At 41.4% G+C, this 27,457-nt stretch overlaps 2 protein-coding genes across 5 annotated transcripts; one reads left to right on the forward strand and one right to left on the reverse strand.

The window, feature by feature from the left end:
• LOC123746518 (uncharacterized) lies at positions 1-9,523 on the reverse strand. The gene is made up of 5 exons (XM_045728050.2): positions 9,257-9,523; positions 8,109-8,285; positions 7,472-7,656; positions 6,451-6,568; positions 1-1,852 (listed from the first exon to the last, which is right to left on the reverse strand). Exons 1-5 carry the CDS (start codon positions 9,521-9,523, stop codon positions 1,613-1,615), a joined length of 987 nt encoding a protein of 328 aa, XP_045584006.1. The 3' UTR covers positions 1-1,612.
• On the forward strand, positions 9,477-26,316 carry LOC123746517 (rhomboid-related protein 2). Of its 4 annotated transcripts, none has more exons than XM_069318330.1 (8): positions 9,477-9,614; positions 17,315-18,086; positions 20,838-21,059; positions 21,210-21,371; positions 21,930-22,075; positions 22,912-23,125; positions 23,735-23,848; positions 24,365-26,316. In XM_069318330.1, the coding sequence occupies exons 2-8, from the start codon at positions 18,030-18,032 to the stop codon at positions 24,608-24,610; spliced, it is 1,161 nt and encodes a 386-aa protein (XP_069174431.1). In that variant the 5' UTR covers positions 9,477-9,614; positions 17,315-18,029; the 3' UTR covers positions 24,611-26,316. The 4 variants fall into 4 exon arrangements, with proteins under 4 accessions (XP_069174431.1, XP_045584004.1, XP_045584003.1 ...); XM_045728048.2 differs by lacking the exon at positions 9,477-9,614 and adding an exon at positions 12,759-12,818; XM_045728047.2 differs by lacking the exon at positions 9,477-9,614 and adding an exon at positions 15,287-15,441.
• Positions 26,317-27,457: the final 1,141 nt, after the last annotated feature.

Below are 27,457 nucleotides of genomic sequence, written 5' to 3' on the forward strand. Positions count from 1 at the left end.
ACTAGCCGCCTCCAAGATGAGTATGGGGTACACAATACACTAGCCGCCTCCAAGATAAGTATGGGGGTACATAATACACTAGCCGCCTCCAAGATAAGTATGGGGTGCACAATACACTAGCCGCCTCCAGCGGAAACAATCAATATGGCATTTCTGTTTTAGTCATTAAATCCATCGGTTTCGTTATCTAGCGGTTGTCGCTCGATATTACGACCAATTCCCGCTAACCTTTTGTGATAATTTGTTTCCAGTAAACAATTGTTGCGGTACAGTAATTAATACTTTTGTTCACATGTTTTTTCTCATTTATTTTCTCATATTTCTCTCATTTTTCTCTCATATTTTCTCATTTATATAAATGAATTATATCATTTCTTAAGACGATATTTTAAATTCTTATTTTTCCGCTAATTTACTACTGTTATCTTGAGAAGTTATCTTGAGATGATTTCGGGGCTTTAGTGTCCCCGCGGCCCGGTCCTCGACCAGGCCTCCACCCCCAGGAAGCAGCCCGTGACAGCTGACTAACACCCAGGTACCTATTTTACTGCTAGGTAACAGGGGCATAGGGTGAAAGAAACTCTGCCCAATGTTTCTCGCCGGCGCCTGGGATCGAACCCAGGACCACAGGATCACAAGTCCAGCGTGCTGTTCGCTCGGCCGACCGGCTCCCTCTGACATACTCACTCTATGTAAATTATATCAATGTTATACTGTTCAATTGACATTGCAGTTGGCATCCATGAGGGAGGGAGCCGGTCGGCCGAGCGAACAGCACGCTGGACTTGTGATCCCGTGGTCCCGGGTTCCATCCCAGGCGCCGGCGAGAAACAATGGGCAGAGTTTCTTTCACCCTATGCCCCTGTTACCTAGCAGTAAAATAGGTACCTGGGTGTTAGTCAGCTGTCACGGGCTGCTTCCTGGGGGTGGAGGCCTGGTCGAGGACCGGGCCGCGGGGACACTAAAAGCCCCGAAATCATCTCAAGATAACCTCCTCGTCGCAGCCTAGTTAATGGTCAGTTTATGTGACACCAGCCTTAAGTTGGGTCAGATTCACGAAGCAGTTACGCAAGCACTTACGAACCTGTACATCTTTTCTGTATCTTTAGCGGCTTTGTTTACAATTATTAAACAGTTAATGAGCTCCGAAGCACCAGGAGGCTGTTTGTAACAATAACAACAGTTGATTGGAAAATTTTCATGCTTGTAAACTGTTTAATAAATGTAACCAAAGCCGACAAAGATTGAGGAAAGATGTACACATTCGTAAGTACATGCGTAACTGCTTCGTGAATCTGGCCTCACGGGATTTATCAGGGGTTAATACAACCACATACGAAACCAGTACATCTTTCCTTTATCATGGCGGCTTTGTTTACATTTATGAATCGGTTGTTATAAACAACTTCGTAGCGCTTCGGAACTCATACACTGTTACGTAAATGTAAGCAAAGCCGCCGTGGTGTGTGAAAAGATGTAAAGGTTTCGTAAGTGGTTGAATAAATTCTTGACTCCTACAACCCCTCACGTTGTTGTTGTTAAAGATTCGCTACCTGGAACAAAAAGTTCCAAGTAGCACGGGCTATGGTGAGCCCGCAGAGTTTAAAATCCCTCACGTCTCTGTCGTTCTCCTCTCCTCTTCAGGAGCTCCTGCCACGGGAGTCCTCTTGCCCTTCATCTTATCCAGGATCCTCTGTTTGATCCTCCTGGCGTAAGCTCTCTTGGCTGCAGAGTACCTCAGGTGCGACTCTCTCGTCTCGTCCTCTTTCTGTGCCTCTTGTAGCTGCCTCGCCCTTACCTGCTCGATCTCGTTCAAGAGCTCCTCTCGCTTCCTGACCTTCTCTTGGGCGGCCTGAAGAACAGAGAGGGAAGGGAACGATAAAGTTTGTGTTTTAAGAAGATATAGTTACTGTGGGTGTAAGATATAGTCCCCATGAGTGTAAGATATAGTCCCTGTGGGTGTAAGATATAGTTCCTGTGGGAGGGGAAGAGTGGGACAGAGCAGTGTAATCTTAGAAGATTACAGAAGTAGCCTAAGGGGGCTAGAAATAGCCTAAGCTACTCTATCCCTTTGAGATGTATTTCTTTCTTGTCTCAATAAACATACTTGAACTTGATCTTACCCCAAACCAAACCGACTTACCCTAATAATATTCACCTCAACTTGACATGTAATCTGTACTATACACATAAATATACGACCGGTCGAGTGACACAAACTTTGTATTAAAAAGGGATGCATAAACTGTTTATTTAATAAATTAATCTTGCACTTTTAGAACAAGTTCATAGTGATCATTGTGAAATCTGCTGAGAGTGGAGAATTGATAATAGAATTAGTGCCTTGTAAAAGAAAATTGATGACCTATTTTATATTAATAATATTAGCCGAAATATTTCACAGAAGTATTAAAAGGCGGCAAATACAAATTTGTCCCCCCCCCTCCCCAACGATGGACTCGGGAGGGTGGGGGCTATATGTAATATAATATAACACCTTTACAAAGAAGATTAGGTGTTATAAGCTTATCATATAGACGTTGGATGTCAAGTTATTAATAAGGAGGGATGTCACATGTTGAAATTTAAAATTGATTGAGATTGGGTATATTAGCAAAGTTTTTAAGTTTATAAATGATGAGAGAAACGGGTGTTGTTAATCAGTGGTGTTTTATGGAAAGGTTAATAGAGGTTTGTAGGATATTTTTATTTTTCTGTTTGAGTTTAGTGGATGATTGGATTTGGTAGTTTCCTAGCATTTAATACGAGGTGGTCATTGTACAAACCAAGTGTAAATCAATGGGATAACTATGATCGAGAAGAAAAGTAATTATAGTTACCCATTCATTGTGTGGGTTTTCTCTTATGGGTCTGGCTGACGAATATATCACTCAGAACTTGTTAGTAAGCTTTCAAATGCACTAATTACATGAACACTTATGAAAATTAGAGGTTTATCTACTTTATTTAGTCTTTATTGAATGTACCAAGGCGTAATAACGACGACATTCGACGTTAGATAGGCAGGTGTTTGTTGAATTGCGGTACTGTGCAAAGACTGACAGTTTACTCAGAACCAGTCTCAATTACAATGCTATTGCCTTAATTAGTTTTGCAATGCTTAAATCTCCCCTAAACACCACGAACGTATATTCATATACTTGATTTATGTAATGGATGCACAAATTCACATATAATTATGACTGAAGTTGATAAAGCAGTATTGTTTAATAGCCACAGCCAGTCCTCATTCATATAGAATAACTTGTATCTTGTAGTGTTTTTACCCTCTTTGATCATTGGAACATGGAATTGTTTTGGAGATAATGATGTTACGTTATGTTTCGTTACGTGAGGTTTCGTGAGCACATATTTGGAGTTTGAAATTACGACTTTTTATACCGAAAATATGCCAATTAGTGAAAACGGTGATGGGTCAAATTTTACCCAAAGGTCCCCTGCAGTTTTGAAAATATCTGAAATTTCGGAAATTTGACTCCTGAGTTTGATTTTTGATCCAAATTCTGACTCTCTGCACCTATTTTAATTTTCAAATTATGACTTTTTATACCGAAAATATGCCAATTACCCGAAAACAGCGATGGGTCATATTTTGCCCAAACCCCCCTGCAGTTTTCAAAATATCTGAAATTTGACTCCTGAGCGTGATTTTCGAGCCAAATCCTGACTCTCTGCACCTATTTTCATTTTCAAATTATGACTTTTTATACCGAAAATATGCCAATTACCCGAAAACAGCGATGGGTCATATTTTGCCCAAACCCTCCTGCAGTTTTCAAAATATCTGAAATTTGACTCCTGAGCGTGATTTTCGAGCCAAATCCTGACTCTCTGCACCTATTTTCATTTTCAAATTATGACTTTTTATACCGAAAATATGCCAATTACTGAAAACAGCGATGGGTCATATTTTGCCCAATCCCCCCTGCACTTTTCAAAATATCTAAAATGTCAGAAATTTGAATCCTAAGCATGATTTTCGAGCCGAATTCTGTCTCTCTGCACCTATTTTCATTTTTAAATTACGACTTTTTATTCCGAAAATATGCCAATTACTGAAAACGGCATGGGTCATATTTTGCCCAAACCCCCCTGCAATTTTAAAAATTTCTGAAATGTCAGAAATTTGACTCCTGAGCGTGATTTATCAGCCGAATTCTGACTCTCTCCACCTATTTTCATTTTCAAATTACTACATTTTATACCGAAAATATGCCAATTATTGAAAACAGCGATAGGTCATATTTTGCCCAAACCCCCCTGCAGTTTTCAATACATCTAAAATGTCGAAAATTTGACTCCTGAGCGTGATTTTTAGGAGAATTCTGACTCTCTGCACCTATTTTCATTTTCAAATTACGACTTTTCATACCGAAAATATGCCAATTACTGAAAACGGCGATGGGTCATATTTTGCCCAAACCCCCCTGCAATTTTCAAAATATTTGAAATGTCTGAAATTTGACTCCTGAGTGTGATTTTTCAGTCGAATTCTGACTCTCTGCACCTATTTTCGTTTTCAAATTACGAATTTTTATACCGAAAATATGCCAATTACTGAAAACGGCGATGGGTCATTTTTTGCCCAAACCCCCCTGCAGTTTTCAAAATATCTAACATGTCGGAAATTTGAGTCCTAAGCGTGATTCTCGAGCCTAATTCTGTCTTTCTGCACCTATTTTCATTTTCAAATTACGACTTTTTATTCCGAAAATATGTCAATTACTGAAAACGACGATGGGTCACATTTTGAACAAACCCCCCTGCAGTTTTTAAAATATCCCAAATATCCTAAATTCGACTCATGGGCCATAATTTAGAGCCAAATTCTGGCTCTCTGCACATATTTTCATTTTGAATTTACGACTTTTTATACAGAAAATATGCCAATTACTGAAAACAGCGATGGGTCACATTTTGCCCAAACCCCTGTTGTTTTCAAAATATCCCAAATATCCTAAATCCTACTCCTGAACCATATTTTGGAGTCAAATTTTGGCTTTCTGTACATAATTGCAATTTGAAACTCCTACTTTTTATAACGAAAATATGCCAATTACTGAGAACGGCGATGCGTCACAATTTGCCCAAACCTCCCTGCAGTTTTCAAAATATCCCAAATCCCACTCCTGAGCCATACTTTGGAGCCAAATTCTGGCTCTCTGCACATATTTTCAGTTTGAAATTACGACTTTTTATAAAAAAAATATGCCAATTACTAAAAACGGCGATGGGTCACATTTTGTCCAAATCCCCTGCAGTTTTCAAAATATTCCAAATATCCCAAATCCGTCTCCTGAGCCATATTTTCGAGCCAAATTCTGGCTCTCTGCACATATTTGCAGTTTGAAATTAAGACTTTTTATACCGAAAATATGCCAATTACTGAAAACGGCGATGAGTCACATTTTGCCCTAACCCCTCCTGCAGTTTTCAAAATATCCCAAATCCGACTCCTGAGCCATATTTTGGAGCCAATTTTTGGCTCTGTACATATTTGCAGTTTGAAATTACGACCTATTATACCGAAAATATGCCAATTACTGAAAACGGCGATGCTTCAGATTTTAATCAAACCATTCAGCAGTTTTCAAAATATCGGAAATATCGCAAATCTGACTCATAAGCATAATTTTTTAGCCATATGTGCCAATGTGCTCACTGCACATATTTGGAGTTTGAAATTACGAATTTTTATACCAAAAATACATATGCCAATTAGTGTATATGCCAACAGAGTTACCAAGAAGTTTGTTTATCGGGTAAACAAATGTCGATGGAATCTCCAACAAAGTGAATGTCCTGAAAGATAGTACTCGAAAGGCAGACCCTGATAGTAGAGCTTTAACAGACAAAAGATACTGTGGCCATTTATAATGCAGTTATTCCCAGAGGCTACCAGATGATCAGAAATATAAAACAAAAGACAGTGGTCCAGTGGTTTAAGGCATGTGCTTGGGAGTATCCAATATGCAGTTCAAATCCTCCTGATGGCTCGTACTGATTATCGCAGAGAACTGGAGGTGTAAACCGCTGTTAATTCGGAGAGGAATTTTGAGGAAGTTACAGTGAACATTCACTGTAACTTCAGATACCAGTGAACATTCTAACTATGTCGCATAAATCTTAGAAACAGGTGAAGATAATTAAAGGGGCTGTATACAATCCACCAGAACACAATAGAAAGCTGAAGTAGGAATAAGAAGTAGTGGAGCTTTAATAATTATCATACAAGGGCCAGCAACAACTGCTTATAGAATAAAGGTAAAGCTTATAATTGCCTTCAATCATAGAGAGATATATTGGTATACAAGAAACCCATGTGCAGGGCCTGATACATGGAGAGAAAAATTAGACACCACCTAAGCAAACTTCATAACCCATTTATGAAAGATAAAAAATGCAAATAAGAGAAAGAAACCAACCAACCTGTGTGTGGAGGTGGTGTTGATACTGGAGATACACCTGTTCGCTGCCTTCCAACTCCTGCCGGAGACGCTGGAGGTGGGCTCGTTCAGTCTCCCGGCTGGCTGCTCGCTCTTCACACCTCCACCAGACAGCATCCACCACAGAAGAAATAATAAAACACACCTATTACGCATGTACATTATATCCTAGCAGAACTGTCTTTCTGTGTATCTGTCTCTCAGCACCTCTGTTTGTCTGTCTCATTTTATATCTTTGTTTTTCTCTCTTTATCTATTCTTCTCTGACTTGGGTAGAACCGGCATCCTTCAACAAAAAATCCATGAAAAGATATCAGAAATAATTAAAATATATGAACATATACAGCATTTCACAGTCTGTCATCACATCAACATATCCCCTTTTATCTTTCTCTCTCTGTTTCTATCCATCACTGTCTCTGTGGTGGGGGTGTACGGAAGCGGGTGTTGTATCGACGGAGGACCGGAACACGTTCCAGATGTGCGATGAAGTGACTACTTCGACTTCGAGTCGAAGATGCTACTCAGGTCAGCACAGGGATTTGTGCTACTAGAACCTATATGTAAGTGACATCAAAATTTCTTCGGCTTAATAAGGGCAAAGTACAATTATAATTTTTTAAAGTTTTGCCAAAATCAGTGTCATTTGTTTTACAATATAGTAATAAAAATAATATGCTTATACATTTTAGGAGGGTCTAGACTCCTGAGTACACAATATAGGGTCATTCACAAAGAGATTGGAAATCACTGTTCAAAAGGGTCGAGCCGGTGGCTGAGTCTCCTCGGATTTGGTATATGAGGGTAAAACATTGTTATTTGGAAAAATGTGTCAACCTCGACCAGCCTATGCTGGGCACCTACCCCACTGTAATCACTATGCAAAGTTAGGTGAGAGTAGGAATAGGCATACTAGTTCCATGCGTCTGGTCTCTAGCCTCGGGCCGACAGACAAACATTGATATATGTGTGTGTGCATATATATACATGCATATGTAACTCACAATCTATCGAGGTCCTTTTTGAATGCCTCCTTCTTGTGAGTCTTGTGGAGGTGCTGTTTCCATCGGTCCTCCTTAAACTGTTGTTGGTTCCTCACCACCACCCTCGCCCACCTCGCCTCCTCCTCCAGGTGCTCTCTCACTCGCTCCTCCTTTTCCTTCACCTGTCTTGCTCTCTCCTTCAGCACCTGTGGGAGAGGATCGAACATGGTCACACCTGTAAGGAAATGTTCGAACACTGCCACACACCTGTAGAAAGATGCTTTATAATTTACACAGGCATGTAAATTGGTGGTTCAAAACCTGTCACACTTGCAGGGAGGTGTTCGAGGGAGGTGCTAGCCAAGGGGGAGATCTAGATACGCCTAAGTACAGGTTTCTTGTCTTCGGCAACGAAAGCGACAACAAAAGTACAATATCTTAGTTAGTGATTCAGGTTCATTTTCTTTAGTGATGTACAAAGAAAACGATATAAAAATATCAGAAACTAAAATAAACGTTTAAGACCTTAGGGCACCTCGATAAAGTGAGCAAATTCTTCAACACGTAGATTTCAATTAGGAATTTTTTTCTTTTTGGAGGAGGGAGTGTAATTGGTTGTAGAGCCTGCCATCCACTTCCAGGCTTCCCCTTCACCCACCTGCTCATGGATGGTGTGGGCTCTCTGCTTTGGTGTTGTGGGGGCGGGTGTCGTGGGAACGAGGGTTCGAGCCCTCGTCACTATTCGCTGCCTTTTCTGTGCCTCTCGCTGAAGTTCTTCCACGCTCCTCTTTGCCAGGTCCTTCTCCGCCTTCGCCGGCGACTGCTGCTGCGTCTCCTTTTGCCAGGTAAGGGTGGAAAGGAACCAACAGAATGAGCGGTTGGTAGAGTGAAGACAGGGTAAAAATACGTAGTTTTGCTGTTCTTGACATGTGGCTTTATAGAAATACAAACATCAATCATAAATTTTCTGTAATCAGATCTTCTGTAATTTGTATAAATAAAATAATAATTATTATAAAATTTGTATTATGCCATACAAATGATTTAATGTTTACATATCAATTTGTGTACTGTCAGGAATAGCTGAAAATAATAAAAAAATAATGTGATAATGGAGGTAAGATAAAGTTAGAAACGAAGAAAAGAATAATAAGAGAAAATCAAGAAATGGATGAGGGGGTCGAGAGAGGGGAGTGTAAGATGGATGAGAATTCACTGAGAGGAGGATGTCAGATGAATGAGAAATGGCTGAAAGATGAGTGACAAACGGACGAAAAATGAGTGAGGGACGGATGAAAGTTGAATGAGAGACGGGTGAAGGGCGAGTAAGCAAAGTACTACGGTGGACACTCATACAATGAGTCACGGTGGACACTCATACAATGAGTCAGTCCTCGGTGGGTATCGATCGTGAAACCCCGACAGAAAACAACCATTCTGCATACACAGCCATACAGTTTCGGTGAGAATTATTTCTGAAACATATTAGTCCAATATGATATAAGGTAGACATAAAAATACACATAATATATAATGGTGTGAATATTTGTATACAATGTATTATTTTACACCCAAATAAAATAATTATTACACTTTTCGCCATATTTATTCAGTTTCACACAGGCTATAATATATGTAAAATATATTTTCTCGTTCAAAAGAGTTAATTATCTCATGAAAAAGTAAATTACAATAGTTCATTTTCTCATAAAAAGTTAATTTTCTCATAAACAAGATCAGTTCCTCACAAAAAAAGTTAATTTCCTCATAAAAAAGTAAATATCATCATAATACTTTATCGCTAACCTCACTGAGTGTGACGTCATGGAGCTGAGCTCGTAGTCTCTCTATTTTCCTGCGAATAACCGCGTCCTCTCTACTCTCCAGTTTCCTGCTCGACTCTTGCCTCTTCTGGGTGTCGCCTCTGGTGGCGCATTGAGCCAGTTCTCTCATCTTGGCGGCGTCGTGGCTTGTGAGGCAAATTTTGAGACGCTGGTGACTTCTGCGAGTTAGATCAGCGAAATCTTTCTGCCCACCTCGTTCCCGCGTCCATTTGGTGATCTTGGTCGCCATGTTTGTTGTTAGACGCCGTAGCCATGGCAACGCGGCGTCATTATTCCTCCATTTAAGAGTGTTCGTATGTTATAGAATGGCTTCATTTGCTGTGAGTATCTTATTTTTGTGTCATGCAACACTATGTAGCACAACATAATAAATAGATTTCAGCATTCAAAACCAGGCTGTAAAAGTACAAGCTTCATAATTTTAATTATGTATTTTGTGCTTGATCAATATCTCATAGTTTAAAAAGCGGTACAGTATTTAGTTCATGTTTATTTGGTTCAAGTTCACGTATGTTTATTGAGACAAGAAAGAAATGCATCTCAAAGGGATAGAGTAGTTTAGGCTATTTCTACCCCCTATTTATTTGGTTACTATCCGATTGGCGGGTGGTGTTCAAGGGAAAACTAGTAGGGTAAGGCTTACTATTGGGAAGGGAAAGCTCTCAGCCTGTTAACAAGAGTCAGAAGCAGTCTACTCCTATACACACCTGTGTAGCATCAAGAACCTCACACCCTGTCCTTTGCAGGCATGCTATTCTGACCTTCCTGTATAAGTTAAATTGAGACGATATCACAGTCTTTTGTTGATATTGCCTAGTTACAGCCCCGTTCCTGTGCTAGGTAAGTCCACTACGGGCTCACCATAGCCCGTGCTACTTGGAACTTTTTGTTCCTAGAAGCAGAATCTTAAACAACAGCAACAACAGTCTTTTGTATAATGAAAAAGACGGATCACGTGACTTGGGTACCTCCGGACGGTATACGAGTCTATCGATCTACCGGACGGTACAGGAGTCGATCGATCTACCGAACGGTACAGGAGTTGATCGATCTACCGAACGGTACAGGAGTCGATCGATCTACCGAACGGTACAGGAGATGATCGATCTACCGAACGGTACAGGAGTCGATCGATCTACCGAACGATACAGGAGTTGATCGATCTACCGGACGGTACAGGAGTCGATCGATCTACCGAACGGTACACGAATCTACCGTCTTCTCGTTATTTTTGCCAAGGGCCAAAGCATGTGTTAGACTAGGTAAGGGGAGGTAAGGTTAGGATAGATTAGGTTGGGCAGTCAGAGGTTTGTTTACGATAAGTTAAGTGTGGATTGGCTATGCTTTGTTTAAGTTTAGACAGATTATATTTAGCAAAGTTAGATTAGATTGGTTTATGTTCGGTAAATTTAGTTAGATTGGGTTAGGCTATGTTAGATTAGGCAAGTGCAACATAGATTAGATTTGGTTAGGTTAGTGAAGCATAGGTCGGAGGCCAGGTCGACGACCGGGCCGCGGGGACGCTAAGCCCCGGAAACACCTCAAGGTAAGGTTGGTTTGGTTAAGTTTTGAATAGTACCAAATTCTACTATCTAATTACTTAATACGTCAATGTTTATACTATGGTGCACATAGTTACAGAAAGTACTATCTAAACAAGATGATGGGTTGGAATGTGTTATTTTTTTTTTGAGATATATACAAGAGTTGTTACATTCTTGTACAGCCACTAGTACGTGTAGCGTTTCGGGCAGGTCCTTAATCCTATGGTCCCTGGAATACGATCCCCTGCCGCGAAGAATCGTCTTTTCATCCAAGTACACATTTTACTGTTGCGTTAAACAGAGGCTACAGTTAAGGAATTGCGCCCAGTAAATCCTCCCCGGCCAGGATACGAACCCATGACATAGCGCTCGCGGAACGCCAGGCGAGTGTCTTACCACTACACCACGGAGACTGCATATTGCAGCTGCTGAGGTCAGACAGCAGTGTGCTGAGTGAGATCATTGGCTCCTCCCTCAGGTTCCCTCCCTCTCTCATCACCCCTACCCTCCTTCCCTACCGTCTCCCTCCCTAAGCACCTACCATGGCGTGATCCTCGCCCCTTACATTGATCACCTGCTGCTTGAGCTGTTGTCGCTGCCACTTGACCTCTATGTAGCACAGACGAAAATGAATGTATTGCAAGGAAATGTAGATGTTTATCTCTGAGAATATTTGGCAATATGTTTATTGTTTGTGATGTGTGTCTATGTATGTATTAACACGATGTACTGAACGGGGTGAGAATAGCTTGAGCTACCTCATCCCTTTGTGTGTATTTTACCTCAATAAACTTATTTCAATTTCAATTTCAATGTATTGCATGTTGGTTATCATTGTAAAATGCACTCCAATCACCTTATGTGGGTGAGTGGTCAATAACCTACTGCACAACATGTAGAACATGCATCTAATTCTGTCTATGTGAGACAGACGAGGAGGCATGCTAGTTAGTATAGGATCTTCTCGACGGGTTATCTTGAAATGATTTCGGGGCTTAGCGTCCCCGCGGCCCGGTCGTCGACCAGGCCTCCTGGTTGGCGGACTGATCAACCAGGCTGTTGGACGCGGCTGCTCGCAGCCTGACGTACGAGTCACAGCCTGGTTGATCAGGTATCCTTTGGAGGTGCTTATCCAGTTCTCTCTTGAACACTGTGAGGGGTCTGCCAGTTATGCCCCTTATGTGTAGTGGAAGCGTGTTGAACAGTCTCGGGCCTCTGATGTTGATAGAGTTCTCTCTCAGAGTACCAGTTGCACCTCTGTTTTTCAACGGGGGTATTCTGCACATCCTGCCATGTCTTCTGGTCTCATGTGTGGAGTGTAGTGTGGGTATATAGTGTAGAGTGTAGTGTGGGTATATAGCCCTCGCTGCAGAAAACATTACACAAAAGTTCAGTTCTAGTTTACAAACTTCACAGTAAACCCTGGACTAGCAAACGAAACAAATAAACTAATAATAATTCATAAATTTGATAACTTCCTACATTTACAATGTAAATATGCAATATTACATAGCACATGAGAAACTAATTTACAACGACCATATTGTAGAGTATATATATGTGAGAGGAACAAGGAGGGAAATTATTAGGGGAAAGCACCAAGCCATTACGAGTATATAGCACTGGGAAGGGGTCAGGATAAGGATTAGGGATGGGACGGAGGGAAAGGAATGGTGTCTCAACCACTTGGACAGTTGGGGATTGAACACCGACCTGCATGAAGCGAGACCGTCGCCCTACCGTCTAGCTTAAGTGGTTGGGCGTGAGAGGAACAAGTGGAGTTACTGGAAATGAAGATATATGTCAATCCATACTCTCCCATCCCAGTGGTGCGGAATTCCTGGCTAATATACCGTGTTCACCGGCCATAAACAACGTTCGTGTGTTCCCATGTGTGGCAGCACCTTGCATCAGCAGCAGTCACCATGGGGCCGGTAGTGTTGTGTTGTGTGTTGAAGGAGGTGGACCTCTAGCTCTCGTGTGGGTATATTGCCTGGAGTGTCGTGTGGGTATATTGCGTAGTGTCGTGTGGGTATATTGCCTGGAGTGTCGTGTGGGTATATTGCGTAGTGTCGTGTGGGTATATTGCCTGGAGTGTCGTGTGGGTATATTGTCTGGAGTGTCGTGTGGGTATATTGCGTAGTGTCGTGTGGGTATATTGCCTGGAGTGTCGTGTGGGTATATTGCGTAGTGTCGTGTGGGTATATTGCCTGGAGTGTCGTGTGGGTATATTGCGTAGTGTCGTGTGGGTATATTGCCTGGAGTGTCGTGTGGGTATATTGCCTGGAGTGTCGTGTGGGTATATTGTCTGGAGTGTCGTGTGGGTATATTGTCTGGAGTGTCGTGTGGGTATATTGTCTGGAGTGTCGTGTGGGTATATTGTCTGGAGTGTCGTGTGGGTATATTGCCTGGAGTGTCGTGTGGGTATATTGCCTGGAGTGTCGTGTGGGTATATAGTGTGGAGTGTCGTGTGGGTATATTGCCTGGAGTGTCGTGTGGGTATATAGTGTAGAGCGTAGTGTGGGTATATAGTGTAGAGTGTAGTGTGGGTATATAGTGTAGAGTGTAGTGTGGGTATATAGTGTAGAGTGTAGTGTGGGTATATAGCCTGAAGTACCGCGTACGTACATAAGCTTGAGTATCGTACTCCAGCCTATGACTCATTCACTACACTACCCAGGGTAGTGTAGTGAACGAGTCTGGCTATTGATCACTGACACTAACTATGTTATTGAGGTATGTGGGTATTGATCCCAATGACACCGTGTAATGAAGGTGCTGCTAGTAGAACTATTATTATTAAACTGTCATCCTCACTTCTGTGGAAATAAACATTACATTCCCCTGGACTCAATAGTCTTATTAAGACTACTCAATAGCTCGGTCGATGGAGCTTTGGCCTCATACGCCTGGGGTCCAGGGTTCGAGTCTCCTAGAGTGAATGGAACTACTACACTAATTCTACAGCTCCATCTATCGCCACGATAGACTATTGTTCTCAATTCTACAGCCGTCCTGCTGGGGAAATGACGAGCTACAGACATTGGGAAACGTTACATTATGTTCTTTGGTATTGATTCCCAGAAGTGGGAGAGCCTTGGGCCAGGTTCACGAAGCACTTACGCAAGTACTTACGAATGTGTACATCTTTCCTCAATCTTTGACGGCTTTGGTTACATTTATTAAACAGTTTACAAGCATGAAAACTTCCCATTCAACTGTTGATATTGTTATAAACAGTCTCCTGGTGCTTCGGAGCTCATTAACTGTTTAATAATTGGAAACAAAGTCCCCAAAGATTGAGAAAAGATGTACAGGTTCGTAAGTGTTTGCGTAAGTGCTTTCGTGAATCTGGCCCCTTGTCGTACACCATCCGTACCGTTAGCTGTGGGGATGGTGGTACCTCGGTACCGTCTGCTCTGGGAAGGTAGAAGAATCTTAATAAAATGTCATTCAGAACACATCACCTATGTGAGACCAACCCTACAATATGCAGCCAGTCTTATAGTCTATACCTGAAACAGGTAATGAATCTAAAAATGATGTCGATGACTGCAACGAAGCTCCTTTCAAAATTACGTGCGATAGGATAGGAGGGAAGACTAGAGGAACTTATCCTTACGACGAAAACAAGAGGATAGAGAGAAGAGAGGCGAATGTGAGAGAACATATCCTAAGGTATTGATAAGTTACATATAAAGTAACTGTATACAATTAATTCACCCGGGCACTGCCCCGCTCCTGTGCCAGGTAAGTCCACTACGGGCTCACCATAGCCCGTGCTACTTGGAACTTTTTGTTCCCAGTAGCTGATTCTTAAGCAACAACAACAATTAATTCCACAAGCGAACGAGTGTAAGCTTGAAACACACATGAGTTAAGAGGTAAGATTAGTTTTAAGCTTGAGAATAGTAGGACAATTAAATGACCCAAACGGGCAGGTTGTGCACGTAAACAAATCTATAATTTGGAAAGTAGATATGATTGTATACATTTAAGTATGGAATTAGACAACAAGGGGTGGCTGCCAAGGCGGGGTCCAAGAGCTGAAGTTCGAGCCTGTAGGCAGAAACTGGGAGTATAAGTAATTACGCTCTAACGGCAGGAATTTCATCAATTAACTTCGAAAGGTATATTTAACACAAGCGTTGAAAGATAAGAGATAAGATAGCAAAATGGTGTGTATGTGTGTGTACTCACCTATTTGTGCTTGCGGGGGTTGAGCTCTGGCTCTTTGGTCCCGCCTCTCAACCGTCAATCAACAGGTGTACAGATTCCTGAGCCTATTGGGCTCTATCATATCTACACTTGAAACTGTGTATGGAGTCAGCCTCCACCACATCACTGCCTAATGCATTCCATTTGTCAACCACTCTGTGTGTGTGTGTGTGTGTGTGTGTGTGTGTGTGTGTGTGTGTGTGTGTGTGTGTGTGTGTGTGTGTGTGTGTGTGTGTGTGTGTGTGTGTGTGTGTGTGAGGTGGGGGGTGTTATACACCGCTGACTAACGTGGGACAGAGCGGTAAACCAGTACACATTTGGTAGTGATAGCGCAAGCCTCGCCTCTCTCTCTCTCTCACTCGATCGACTTAACTGCTAATTTAAGGTAAGTAACTGTGTATATACATCATCTATGAATTTACCTTCCACGGAAAGAGCTCAAGCTCCTGGACCCCACCTTTGAAGCAACTCCCAACGTTGCTCTAGTAACTGCCACAATTCACAATTTAAAATTACCTGACAACACTTCACAATCCTCTGACAATGTTACAGTAAGTTAATGCGTTTGTTTGGATACGTCAGGTGTTATGTGTTACAAATCTCCTTGGTGTGTAGGGATACGTTATGTGTCACTAATCACGTGGTGACACATTTACAACATATGGTGTTTGTCTGTATATGGTGTTTGGGGTCCTCCTCTCTACCTCTAGTGAGCTCTGAAACCTTCACTGATAAAGTTTCTGGTGATATCACTGTTTGCGTGTGTGTATTCACCTAGTTGTGCTTGCGGGGGTTGAGCTCTGCTCTTTTCTCCCGCCTCTCAACTGTCAATCAATCAACCTTCCCCCCACCCCCATACATACACATCCCTAGGAAGCAGCCCTTAACAGCTGTCTAGCTCCCAGGTACCAATTTACTGTTGAGTGTGTGTGCGTGTGTGAGAGAGTGCATGTGCGTGCGTGTGTGCTGGTCATTGTCACTCGTATTCCCAACACTTATAGTAATCAACATGTCACAGTAGAGTTGTTTCGTGAATTATTAATGCGGTATTTCCAATTAAGTTCCAATCTTGTCATTTGCAGTTAGATATCGCGTAAATAATTCATACATAATCAGACAACTAAGGTGTTCAAGGAGACTTGGTGTGAATGAAGGAAATAGGTGAGCATAGTGACGTAACTGTTATATCATGAATAAGCAATCTATCAGCTGTCGGAATTAAACACTGGACTTCCGCCTCCCACGATAGCAGTGATGTGTGTGTGTGTGTGTGTGTGTGTGTGTGTGTGTGTGTGTGTGTGTGTGTGTGTGTGTGTGTGTGTGTGTGTGTGTGTGTGTGTGTAAGCAAGTTGAATCAAGGTTTAACGATTACCGGCCGGTATTAACGAGCCCTGCCTCATCAACAAAGGCCAAATGCTTGTTAATCCAGCATGTGTGTGTGCGTGTGTACTTACCTATCAATACTTACCTATCGGTGACTACCGGAAAGTGAGGTGTATAGCACTTTATGCCCCGCCTACAGGCCTTGTTTCACCTGGTATAATTGAATTATTCTGACGATCGGGTTCTTTGTCGAATTGGATCTTATCGTTGAGAATGGAGGTGGCTTACACAACCTCCTTCAGTATATTTCACGTGTTGACCTCTCGTTCAGGGCACGAATATTGCTTTACATTCCCACCTTCCATATGTGTCCTATTGTCCCCCCCTTTCTCTCAGTTTAAAACTGGTCTTGTTTACCGTGTCTATTCCTCTATCTTGTATGTTGTGATCATGTCTCCTCTGTTTCTTCTCTCTAGCGTTAGGGCTGGCATTGGTATCGTTGCAAACATCTGCAATTTTTCATTTTTTTTTTACTTTTAACAAATTGCAGATTCCAGCAACCTCTACTTTCTGGTGGTCCATCACGACATATTTGTACTTTCGAGCACATAGTTACTATAAGTACTTTCATCATAGGAGGCTGGGTTTGTATATATATATATATATATATATATATATATATATATATATATATATATATATATATATATATAAATATATATATATATATATATATATATATATATATATATATATATATATATATATATATATATATATATATACACAGGCTTTCTGTCTCCGACGTAACAGTTGCAGGCCTCATAATCACTATATCACAACCCATAAGCAAATAATCAGTATATATATGCAAATTAGCTCATTTATGTGCAAGTTTAGAATTTCTTAAATCTAATTTTACCTATATTTTTCAGAGTTAAATTGTGGGATGAGAAGAATTTCTGCCCCTGCTTGGAAATACCATTAACTGAGGACAGCATAGCCTCATATCGCTGTCAATGACAGCATAGCCTCACATCGCTGTCAATGACAGCATAGCCTCGCATCGCTGTTACTGAGGACAGCATAGCCTCATATCGCTGTCAATGACAGCATAGCCTCGCATCGCTGTCAATGACAGCATAGCCTGGCATCGCTGTTACTGAGGACAGCATAGCCTCATATCGCTGTCAATGACAGCATAGCCTCGCATCGCTGTCAATGACAGCATAGCCTCGCATCGCTGCCACTGAGGCCAACATAACACCACAGCGACCACGAGAGGTCAAGACTTTCTGACTCAACTGCGGACCGCAGCATCTGTCAGCATTCAGTAAGCAGCAGCATATGTGAACGAGGTGCAGCCAGTCATATATATAACACCCACGTCGGCGTACACAAGAGAACTGGCGAGGAACCACAAGTGGAATAGTAAAGACGAACATTTTAGCAATTAAAATAAAAACATTTGAAATATGATTCAACAGGCAAAAAAAATCTGTTGCGAAAAGCATACAAAACAATCCTGGACAAGGTGAAAAATAAAGAAAAGGTAGGAAAGTAAGTAGGGGAAAATCTCAGAGGAAGAACACAGTGAAGAAGGAAGGACAGAGCAGGAAAGGGAGAAGGAAAACAACATATTGGTTCTGCATGTCAGTTCAGCCATTCAACATGGCCGCCAGCTACGACCCAGTCAAGCGCCTTGATGTAAGTACGGAAAACATATCCAACTGCACTGGCCTCTTATTTTACTGCTAATTGATGAATATTAACAATTTCATAACAAATGTCAACCGCTGCCCTTGCTAATGGACAGGTGTTCGTTGCAATGTTAATTACTGATATTGTTTACCAAGTCAAACTATCTCTCAACGTTTCAGTGCATTAAATTGTTTTTTTACAATGTGAAAGTTGCAGCTATGAGACTTAAAGTATTTTAACTAACATTGATGGATATAAGTAGTATCGTACACAACACGAATCACCAATGGATTTTAAAACATACATTCCTTACCTTATTCAACACTAACCTAACTCAACCAAGCCTACAACCCGTTCTCGCACTTGCTTACAGTCAATATTGGCTTATTTAATAAGTGCAAATGTGACATACTAATTGATTGTAAATATTTTAGTTTACCTTGAAAAGCTTCATAAAAAACACCGACCTCACCTAACCTTCTTAGTATGTTAAGATAAGCATCTTATTGCTTCTTAATTACAATTATTACTTAACCTATACCATTGATAGGTAAAGTAATAATTGTAAATAAGAAGCAATAAGATGCTTATCTTAACATACTAAGAAGGTTAGGTCGGTTTTTTCTATGAAGCTTTTCAAGGTAAACTAAAATATTTACAATTAATTAGTATGTCACATATGCACTTATTAAATAAGCCAATATTGACTAAGCAAGTGCGAGAACGGGTTGAAGCCTAACTTCAGTTAATACATCCTAACCACACGATATATAGCGTTTTAACAATCGGAAAACAAGCTTTGTCGAGCCGTCTTGTGTATAATTCAATCATACACCACAATGATATACAACACAGGGGATTATACTATCATTAGGACAGTTCTTTACACAATAATCTTCCGCCCCGATCCGATGATTTCACAATTCTTCTCTCTCTTTTCCCTGTTATGGTTGGTCTTTGTTCACTGTTCTAGATCAGATCCCGCTGCTAGTGGCCATGGGTTTTGGTTAACTTGATGACTAGTATGTGGTTTGAGTCCCTTCCGGACTTACAGTGAGGCGGGAGACTCTCGTTCTCACTGTGAGGCTAGAGTCTCGTTCAGTGCACCTATATTTGTTGCGTTTCTTGTAAATTAACCTGTAATATCACCTACACATTCTTATTAGCGCCTGTACTTGTGCCGTTTCCTTCACAAACCAGCACGTGTTCTACTTGTATCTACAACTGTATCTAAACTTGTACATTCACTAATTTCCTCTCCTTCGTCTGTATTGTACCTGTACCTCTGCCTGTATTTGAATCTGTACGAATATATGTAACATATATGCACTTGTATCCATCCTTGTCCATACATACGATCCTGTACCTGTACTTGTATATGTCTCTGTACTTCATACTGTTATCACCTGTACATATATATATATATATGCAAGATAGTATCTGTAACAAGCGACCTTATTATTAATTTAAGAAAAAATGACTTATTTATTGAATTCTGAAGTTTAATTGTATATGAACAAATCCACAAGGCCCGTGACGAGGATTCGAACCTGCGTCCGAGAGCATCCCAGAAGCTGCCTTAATCAGCTGAGCTACGACATGGTAAAAAGAGTTGAAAAGGAGTTGAAAGGAGTGTAATGAAGTAAGGGCGAAGAGGGAGAACGGCCTATTGACATAGCTCGAGTGCATGGGGGGAGTTGTGTAAAACCCTGGTTTGTGTCTCGGAGAGGCTGCAGGATCCAGTAAGTTCAGTAGAACTTCGGTTTCAACTCCTTTTACCATGTCGTAGCTCAGTCGATTAAGGCAGCGTCTGGGATGCTCTCGGACGCAGGTTCGAATCCTCGTCACGGCCCTTGTGGATTTGTTCATTTGATGCATCACGCAATTGTGATTTCTGTGTTTAATTGTATATATTTGCTCTTCTGTTTCGAAGTGCATTTGTTACTCGTCAAAGAAGATTTAGAATATATTTGTGTTCTTTAAAGATTTCGTTGCAAATCCAATGCTTATCCTAATGTAGAGTTTGTTTGACAATCATTGATTTTTTTATTATTTTATACTAATTGTAGCAGAGCTGTTTGTTATCTTTGATCCATGTTTACGTGTCGGTGGGTCAGGTTACGGTCACGTGTTTGTGTAGTTTGTGACCACGTGGGCAGGTGTTTGTATAGTTTGTGACCACGTGGGCAGGTGTTTGTGTAGTTTGTGACCACGTGGGCAGGTGTTTGTATAGTTTGTGACCACGTGGGCAGGTGTTTGTATAGTTTGTGACCACGTGGGCAGGTGTTTGTGTAGTTTGTGACCACGTGGGCAGGTGTTTGTGTAGTTTGTGACCATGTGGGCAGGTGTTTGTGTAGTTTGTGACCATGTGGGCAGGTGTTTGTGTAGTTTGTGACCATGTGGGCAGGTGTTTGTGTAGTTTGTGACCATGTGGGCAGGTGTTTGTGCATATGTGACTTAATGTTTTTATCGTTCTCCTCTGCTTTTCACGTACCTATTTCTTCACATTTCTTGCTCTCTGTTGCTCCTCATCTTATTCTCTCGTTTCTCATTCTTATTTTCCTATTTTATTCGTCTCCATCTTACCTCTATACACATTTTTCTGCCATCTTCTTCTCCACTCTCCGTCTGTTCGTACGTTTTGTTTCTATCATCCTATCGTCTCCCTCCCTTCTCACTCTCCCTTCCTATCTACATCTATCCTTACCTTCATCTATCTCCCTTCCTCCCTCCTTCCTTCCTTCATTCTCACTCCAGCGTCCCGTCACTCTGGAAACCAACACAATGCAGGTGGCGGAGGAGTTCTGGAGTCGGCAGGACCCTGATAGGACCCGCAGGATCCCGCTAGCAATGGTCAGGGACCGGATCCTACTGACGAAGGAGGCGGACGGCATCCCCAATGCCCTGGTGGTACAACTCCTTCGCCAGGCAGACAACAACAGCGATGGCTACCTCGACTACGAGGAGTACATGCGCTTTGTGAGTACACACTCATTGTTTTGTTTGAGAGAGATAACATCTGGTTATATCGGAAACATATTTACATCCCGTATTTTCGGATGTGCGGGTTGGGCGTCTAATATCTGCTATGATAGAATAAACTTTTTACATGTCACTGTACCTCACTAGGCCGAAGCCTCAGCAGAGCACTCGAGGTCCCGAGAGGTGTTCAACAAGGCGGCCTTGAGTGTGGTGCCCCGGGGAGAGCGTACCGCCGACAGGAGGAACTACCTGCAGGAGTACAAGTGCTGCCCTCCGGCACTCTTCATGGTCACCGCCACCTTGGTTGAGGTCAGTGGGAGATTGATAAAGATTAAGCCACCCAAAAGGGGGCACGGGCATGAATAGCCCGTAAAGTGGGAGGGGGGGTTTCTTTCTTTCATGTGTCCTGGCCTGACTTATCGTCCAGCATCCGATACCCAGCGCCTGTGATTTAAATGCGATTGATTTTGAGTTTAGTAGGCATCCATCAGTCTCAGGAGACTATGGAGTTGCGCTCTGGGTGACGGTTGTAGTTTATCTACTGCAATAATTCAGTGTTCTGGTCGTTGCCTGACGCTTGTATAAGCCTCATTCATTTCTCATTTAGTTCACGTCTAAATATTTTAATTTTATTATTTTTCCAATATATGTCAGTGTTCTTAGCTTCACATTCAACCATGTCTAAAGTCAAATTAAAATTAATTTCAGGGTTTAGTTTCCAAATCTAAGAGGAGTCCTAGACTCAATATCCAATCATTAGAAGAGACACCTGTCTGGGATGAATAATACGTTGATGTCTGCTATATAAGACAGCATATGCAAGCAGTGAATGTTCCTAAGAGTTTATAATACAGTAATGTTCAACAGATTGTGGTGTTCATTTACTACGCTGTGGATATGAACAAGCCGATAGGGCCGTCTGGACCTGCGCCCCTGTACTCCCCACTCATATACAACCCGTACAGACGCTATGAAGCCTGGCGCTATCTCACCTACGCTCTCATTCACTCTGGGTACGTCTTTACAGCATATTATGGACGCTATAGATATTGCCAGACATTGCTCTGCGTCAGTGTGTAAAACAAAGGCAAGTTCTCAAGTCATAACTTTATTGTAACGTTGGTTTAAAATATAAAAAAGTTTATGCTGAAAACGTTTTCTTTGGAGAATTTGGCTTTCTGTAAACGGAAGTCTCGGGTACTCATATAGTTTTCGATTCACATTATTGTCAATAATACAACATTAATCAATCCATTCCCGTGAGCGGATTTCCTCCCTGAGGACAGGTTGGATTTATATCATATCATATTTTGTTCGTTCGGGAGGACTCTTGTAACTAATCAAGATATCAAGAGGCTCCTGTAACTAATGTATTACATCACCAGGCTCCTGTAACTAATGTATTATATCCGGAGGCTCCTTTAACAAATGTATTACATCAGGAGGCTCCTGTAACTAATGCATTAACCTGGTTGATGGGGTTCTGGGAGTTCTTCTACTCCCCAAGCCCGGCCCGAGGCCAGGCTTGACTTGTGAGAGTTCACATACCCACCGCAGCCCGCCCAACTATGTCCAGAGGCTCCTGTAACTAATGTATTATATCCGGGGGCTCCTGTAAGTAATGTATTATATCAACAGGCTCCTGTAAATAATGTATTTTTGCAGGTATGTCCACCAGGCTGTTGCTTGGAGCGGCCCGCAGGCCCACATACCCACCACAGCCCGCACATACCCACCGCAGCCCGCCCAACTATGTCCAGAGGCTCCTGTAACTAATGTATTATATCCGGGGGCTCCTGTAAGTAATGTATTATATCAACAGGCTCCTGTAAGTAATGTATTTTTGCAGGTATGTCCACCTGGTGTTGAACCTGGTGATGCAGATGGTGCTGGGGCTGCTGCTGGAGCTGGTCCACGGATGGTGGCGTGTGGGAGTGATCTACCTGTCTGGGGTGCTGGCGGGCTCCCTGGCGCAGTCCATCACCCAGCCCACTGTGTACCTGGCGGGGGCCTCCGGGGGCGTCTATGCTATAACCTATGCTCATGTAGGCAACCTCCTGTTGGTTAGTATACCCTCGTGTTGGTCAGTACACCTTCCTGTTGGTCAGTACACCCTCCTGCTGGTCAGTACACCTTCCTGTTGGTCAATACAACCTCCTGCTGGCCAGTACACTCTCCTGCTCACACAAACAAACCTACTCTGGACGCTCAACTCATCTGCTTGGTAGGTTAGATGTCCCAGCAAAGGATGTTATTAGCTGCTAATAAACATTTGTAGGTTGTAAATAACCTAACCCACACATATGAAATGAGTGTAGGCTTGATAAGCGTCCTGGAAGGATCGAAACGTCGCATGGCGCCGATGTTTCCATGCATGAACCAAGCCTCACCTTATTCATCTGGAACTCTAAATCGCCTAAAACAATTTTTACATTCCTCCTGTAATTTTGTTTTTATAATTTGAATTCATGTCCTTGAGTGTGACAGGAGAAATGATTTGTAATTATTTAATTTGTTCATATTTGTTTATGAATTTAGGTATATTTGCTGTGTGTTTGTAAGTTGACGTGTGGGTTTGTGTACTTGTGAGTGCTAAGAGTATATGTCTCACTGTTACAGTAGACAAGTAAATGTCCATATTTCCCATGTCTCACATGTCTATATTTCCACAGAACTGGTCAGAGATGGAGTTCCGATGGCTGCAGTTGATAGTGTGTCTGCTGGTAACGGTGTTGGACGTCAGCTACGCCCTCTGGGACTCCTACGGCAGCCCCACGCCCTCCAACGTGAGTCTACAAACACTAACCTGCCTGGCTGTCTGAATTGCGCTTTACATTGCTTTGCAACTGTTTATTACTGTTCTGTTTTTTGCATCTAGATGCCCAATGAATGATTATCATACGTTTACAAGTTACTCTTAAGTGATGGCATACATTAGAAAAACAAATATTGTTATAACTACTTATATACATAATTGCATATGCGGAAAATCCAAATTGAAATTGAAGCTGAAATATTTTAAACCGCTAGGCCTTCGTCAGAAGCTAGCTATACTGGAGTGAAGAGGGAAGCCTAGCCTAGCTACTGATTAACACTTAATGGTTGAAAATGTTAAAGCTTCGTTCATATTTCAATGTGGATTCCATTACAGCTGCAGATCATATAAACAAATGTTCCACTTCGAGTGCAGGTCTCATACTATCTCAAGTGTGTTCCTCTCATAATGAAAGTCTCATACTACGATATGTGTTCCATATCGTTAAAGCAGGTCCCATACTACCGCAAGTGTGTTCCTCCTACAGACAGGTCACATGGCTCACCTGGCAGGCGCTATCGCCGGGGTTCTGATGGGCATCAACATCCTGATGAACCTGAAGAAGAGGCGGTGGGAGCGTATCTGCTGGTGGGTCGCACTCTTCCTGTACGTGGCTCTGGTGATCACGGCCGTTATTCTCAACGCTGCGCTCCCAGTACCCGACTACTTTCCCGACAACGACTACACCGACCTGGTAGTTGTAAGAGAGAACTACCTCAACAGCCTCCTCTAGTCTTCAAAGAGAGCCTGGCATTCACCCAAGTCTTGTCCAGCTGAAGCCTTCTGGAACTTGAATTACACAAAAGTAGCTATGTAAACAGCCTAGCTTCTTGCTACAGAATTGACTTTTTTTCCCTAGTACACAGTATATAAATGTGTACTTGGATACTGTCAATAGACGCTAGACTATTTTTTTCTAACATTGTTTAGGATTATAAATGTTGTCTGTGGCATTTTTTTTATGCACCAAGGCATTAAAAACTGATGGAGAATTTGTGTATAAGTCGACTTATGGGCACAAGAATATCTGTGATGATCTATTTCGTATTCTCAAGTATTTTGATAATATATGTTTTTTGTAAAATGGATGAGCTTTTGATGTTAAATTTAAATTACCAAGCATGCCTTATTACTCTAATGTTTAACATTAAATCTATCCATATGAAGATTTTTTATAGCTTGAAAGATATTGTTCATGTGTGTGATAAAATGGAATCGAGAACTCTGTATAAATGTATGTAATTTGAACTTACTGGAATCTGAAGGTTTAATAGAAGAGATATTATTTATATATTTTTTAATGTAGTTGTGAACAAATAGATGTTAGAATGTAAGTTTATATTTCTGTGTTATGTAATGTTTCTGTGATATCTGACGCAAATGCGTTTATAAACTAGTTACCAGCAGCTATAAACTAGTTACCAGCAGCTATAAACTAGTTACCAGCAGCTATAAAATAGTTACCAGCAGCTATAAACTAGTTACCACAGTTTATAGCTGCTGGTATAGCTGATCACAGTTGATTACTACAAAGTTCAATTCGAATAGTTGTAAGTTCCTGTCCGAAACGCTATATGCGTGTTAGTGGCTTTGCAAGAATGTAAGAACACCAATGTTATGTACTCTCATAAACCTATTGTACCTTCTTGTACACAAATAAATAGATAAGCTAGGATGGAAGGTAAATGATCGGTTCAGTGTCGAATACTCGAAGGCTGAAACGTGCCATCTAGATTTTCCCATCGAGGTTGTCACTTTCAATTGTGTGTTTTTAAAAACGGTGAAGTATTAACCGGAGAAAACTCCTGTTGGTATACGACTTCTAATACAGCATTAGAAAGGGCTATGAAGACAAGGTCGAGGTGGATATGAGTATGGGGGGAAATGAAAACGGTGCCCAAACACTTGGACCATCTGGGATTGAACGCCAGCCAAGCAATATACAAAAGTTCTTGTGGAACACCTCGAGCCATTACCATAAAATCCACATAATTGTACTTCACATGAACATAGAACATTGTAAAGAAATGTGGGTAGTGTGTTTTAGAACACTGAACTGTGTCTTATACAGTGAGCTTTTGATATACATATATTACTCCATAATTAACATCTAATCTTTAATTTCATAGTTGTCTTTGGTGGTCGAGTTTGGACCTGGGTTTAGGTAAGATTGATTTCAATCTCCATCTATTGCACTAGCTGGTGAGTAGCCATACTTTGGGAAGTCTCTTTTTGGTAAAATTCATGACTGTGCTACTTCCTACCATCTGCTGTCATCTCCATACAATCTGGTATCTACACCTAAGTCCTACCCATGCTGCCTGGACCTGTAGCAAGTATTCCCACCACCACCCTTCATCCTCCCACCCAAGGAACATCTTATATACATTGCTATTATAATAAGATTTGACCAATGATCGTAATAAAGCATAAACATTGTATTTTGTTTCGTTCCTAAACAACCATCCTGGTTGCCTCTTTATTGAGTAACCCCAAACTACAGACGCTTAAAAAAAAACTTGAATAATAATAATAGAATAGCTTGTTTTCCTAAAGTCTGGGGCTAATCCAAACGCCTAATCAAGAGTAGGAACACTTCAATAAACAGGTGCAGAAATACGCATAAAACTAGACAGTTACTTCAGTGTGTGCCAGTAAATAAAAATTAAAGCAAGGGGCACCACGCAAATTAACACAGCACTGACTTATTAATACGCAACAACAAAGTTGCTGCATCCCACTAAGACAATAGTCATAAATATACATTATCACCGGGGAAAAAACTTCACTGATCATCACAGTATATATACAATTAGTAACTAGTAGCAATGCCTGACGGTACTCCTAATCCCCCACTACTAACACAAGGTACTTACCCAACACACCTCCGCACTCCAGCAGCGCTCAGCACTGACTGAATTGTCAAGGCTTGACGTAGGGTGAGAATCTCTGGCCGCAGGCTACGTGTTGCCAGGTCGACAGGTTCTTCAAAACTTACACAAACTGGTCATTGACAAGTGCGGAAACCATAGGTAAGCCTTCATAATATTTCTATACACCTCTTAACCCAAAGTGGTACATGTATTACAATACTGGCTGTTCGAAATATACCACCCCATCCTCCTATTTAACTAGTACGTATAGCAACTGTGGATATTTAGTGACGCAACGGACAATTAGATAATAGTAGTTGGTACCATTCATTTTATAGATCCCGGAAGAAATGAAACTAAAAACCAAACTTAAATGTTCCGAAGTCTAAAATAACACATTTATGCACTATATTAGGCTTCAGATACTGTGTAGTTCGCCAGGGAAGACTACTTATTACATGCCTTTGTATGACTAACCAGGTGTGATGGGAATTTTTAGCATCACGTAGCTAGTTTTTTTAGTCCAGCTAGTTTATCTGACTGGATGTCCTTAGTTGACCAGCGGCTGACTGGAAATTTAATCGTCAACGCTTCGACTTCGGAAAATCAATGACGAAAAATATCAGCGACTTTCTTTAAAAAAAAAAAAATATAGCTCGCTTACAATGATTTGTTCATATATTTCATATTTCTTTAAATATTTTATA

The sequence above is a fragment of the Procambarus clarkii genome, chromosome 90 (genome assembly GCF_040958095.1).
Source record: "Procambarus clarkii isolate CNS0578487 chromosome 90, FALCON_Pclarkii_2.0, whole genome shotgun sequence".
Taxonomy (NCBI): domain Eukaryota; kingdom Metazoa; phylum Arthropoda; class Malacostraca; order Decapoda; family Cambaridae; genus Procambarus; species Procambarus clarkii.

What these genes read in the sequence shown, in the direction of transcription:
- LOC123746518 (XM_045728050.2), bottom strand. Translation starts at nt 9,523, where the DNA reads ATGGCGACCAAGATCACCAAATGGACGCGGGAACGAGGTGGGCAGAAA. An exon ending in ATGACGTCACACTCAGTGAG is followed by an intron (nt 8,286 to 9,256) that starts GTTAGCGATAAA and finishes ACCTGGCAAAAG; the next exon opens with GAGACGCAGCAGCAGTCGCC. An exon ending in AACACCACCTCCACACACAG is followed by an intron (nt 1,853 to 6,450) that starts GTTGGTTGGTTT and finishes TCTGTTCTTCAG; the next exon opens with GCCGCCCAAGAGAAGGTCAG.
- LOC123746517 (XM_069318330.1), top strand. Translation starts at nt 18,030, where the DNA reads ATGTCAGTTCAGCCATTCAACATGGCCGCCAGCTACGACCCAGTCAAG. An exon ending in ACCCAGTCAAGCGCCTTGAT is followed by an intron (nt 18,087 to 20,837) that starts GTAAGTACGGAA and finishes TTCTCACTCCAG; the next exon opens with CGTCCCGTCACTCTGGAAAC. An exon ending in TCACCGCCACCTTGGTTGAG is followed by an intron (nt 21,372 to 21,929) that starts GTCAGTGGGAGA and finishes AATGTTCAACAG; the next exon opens with ATTGTGGTGTTCATTTACTA.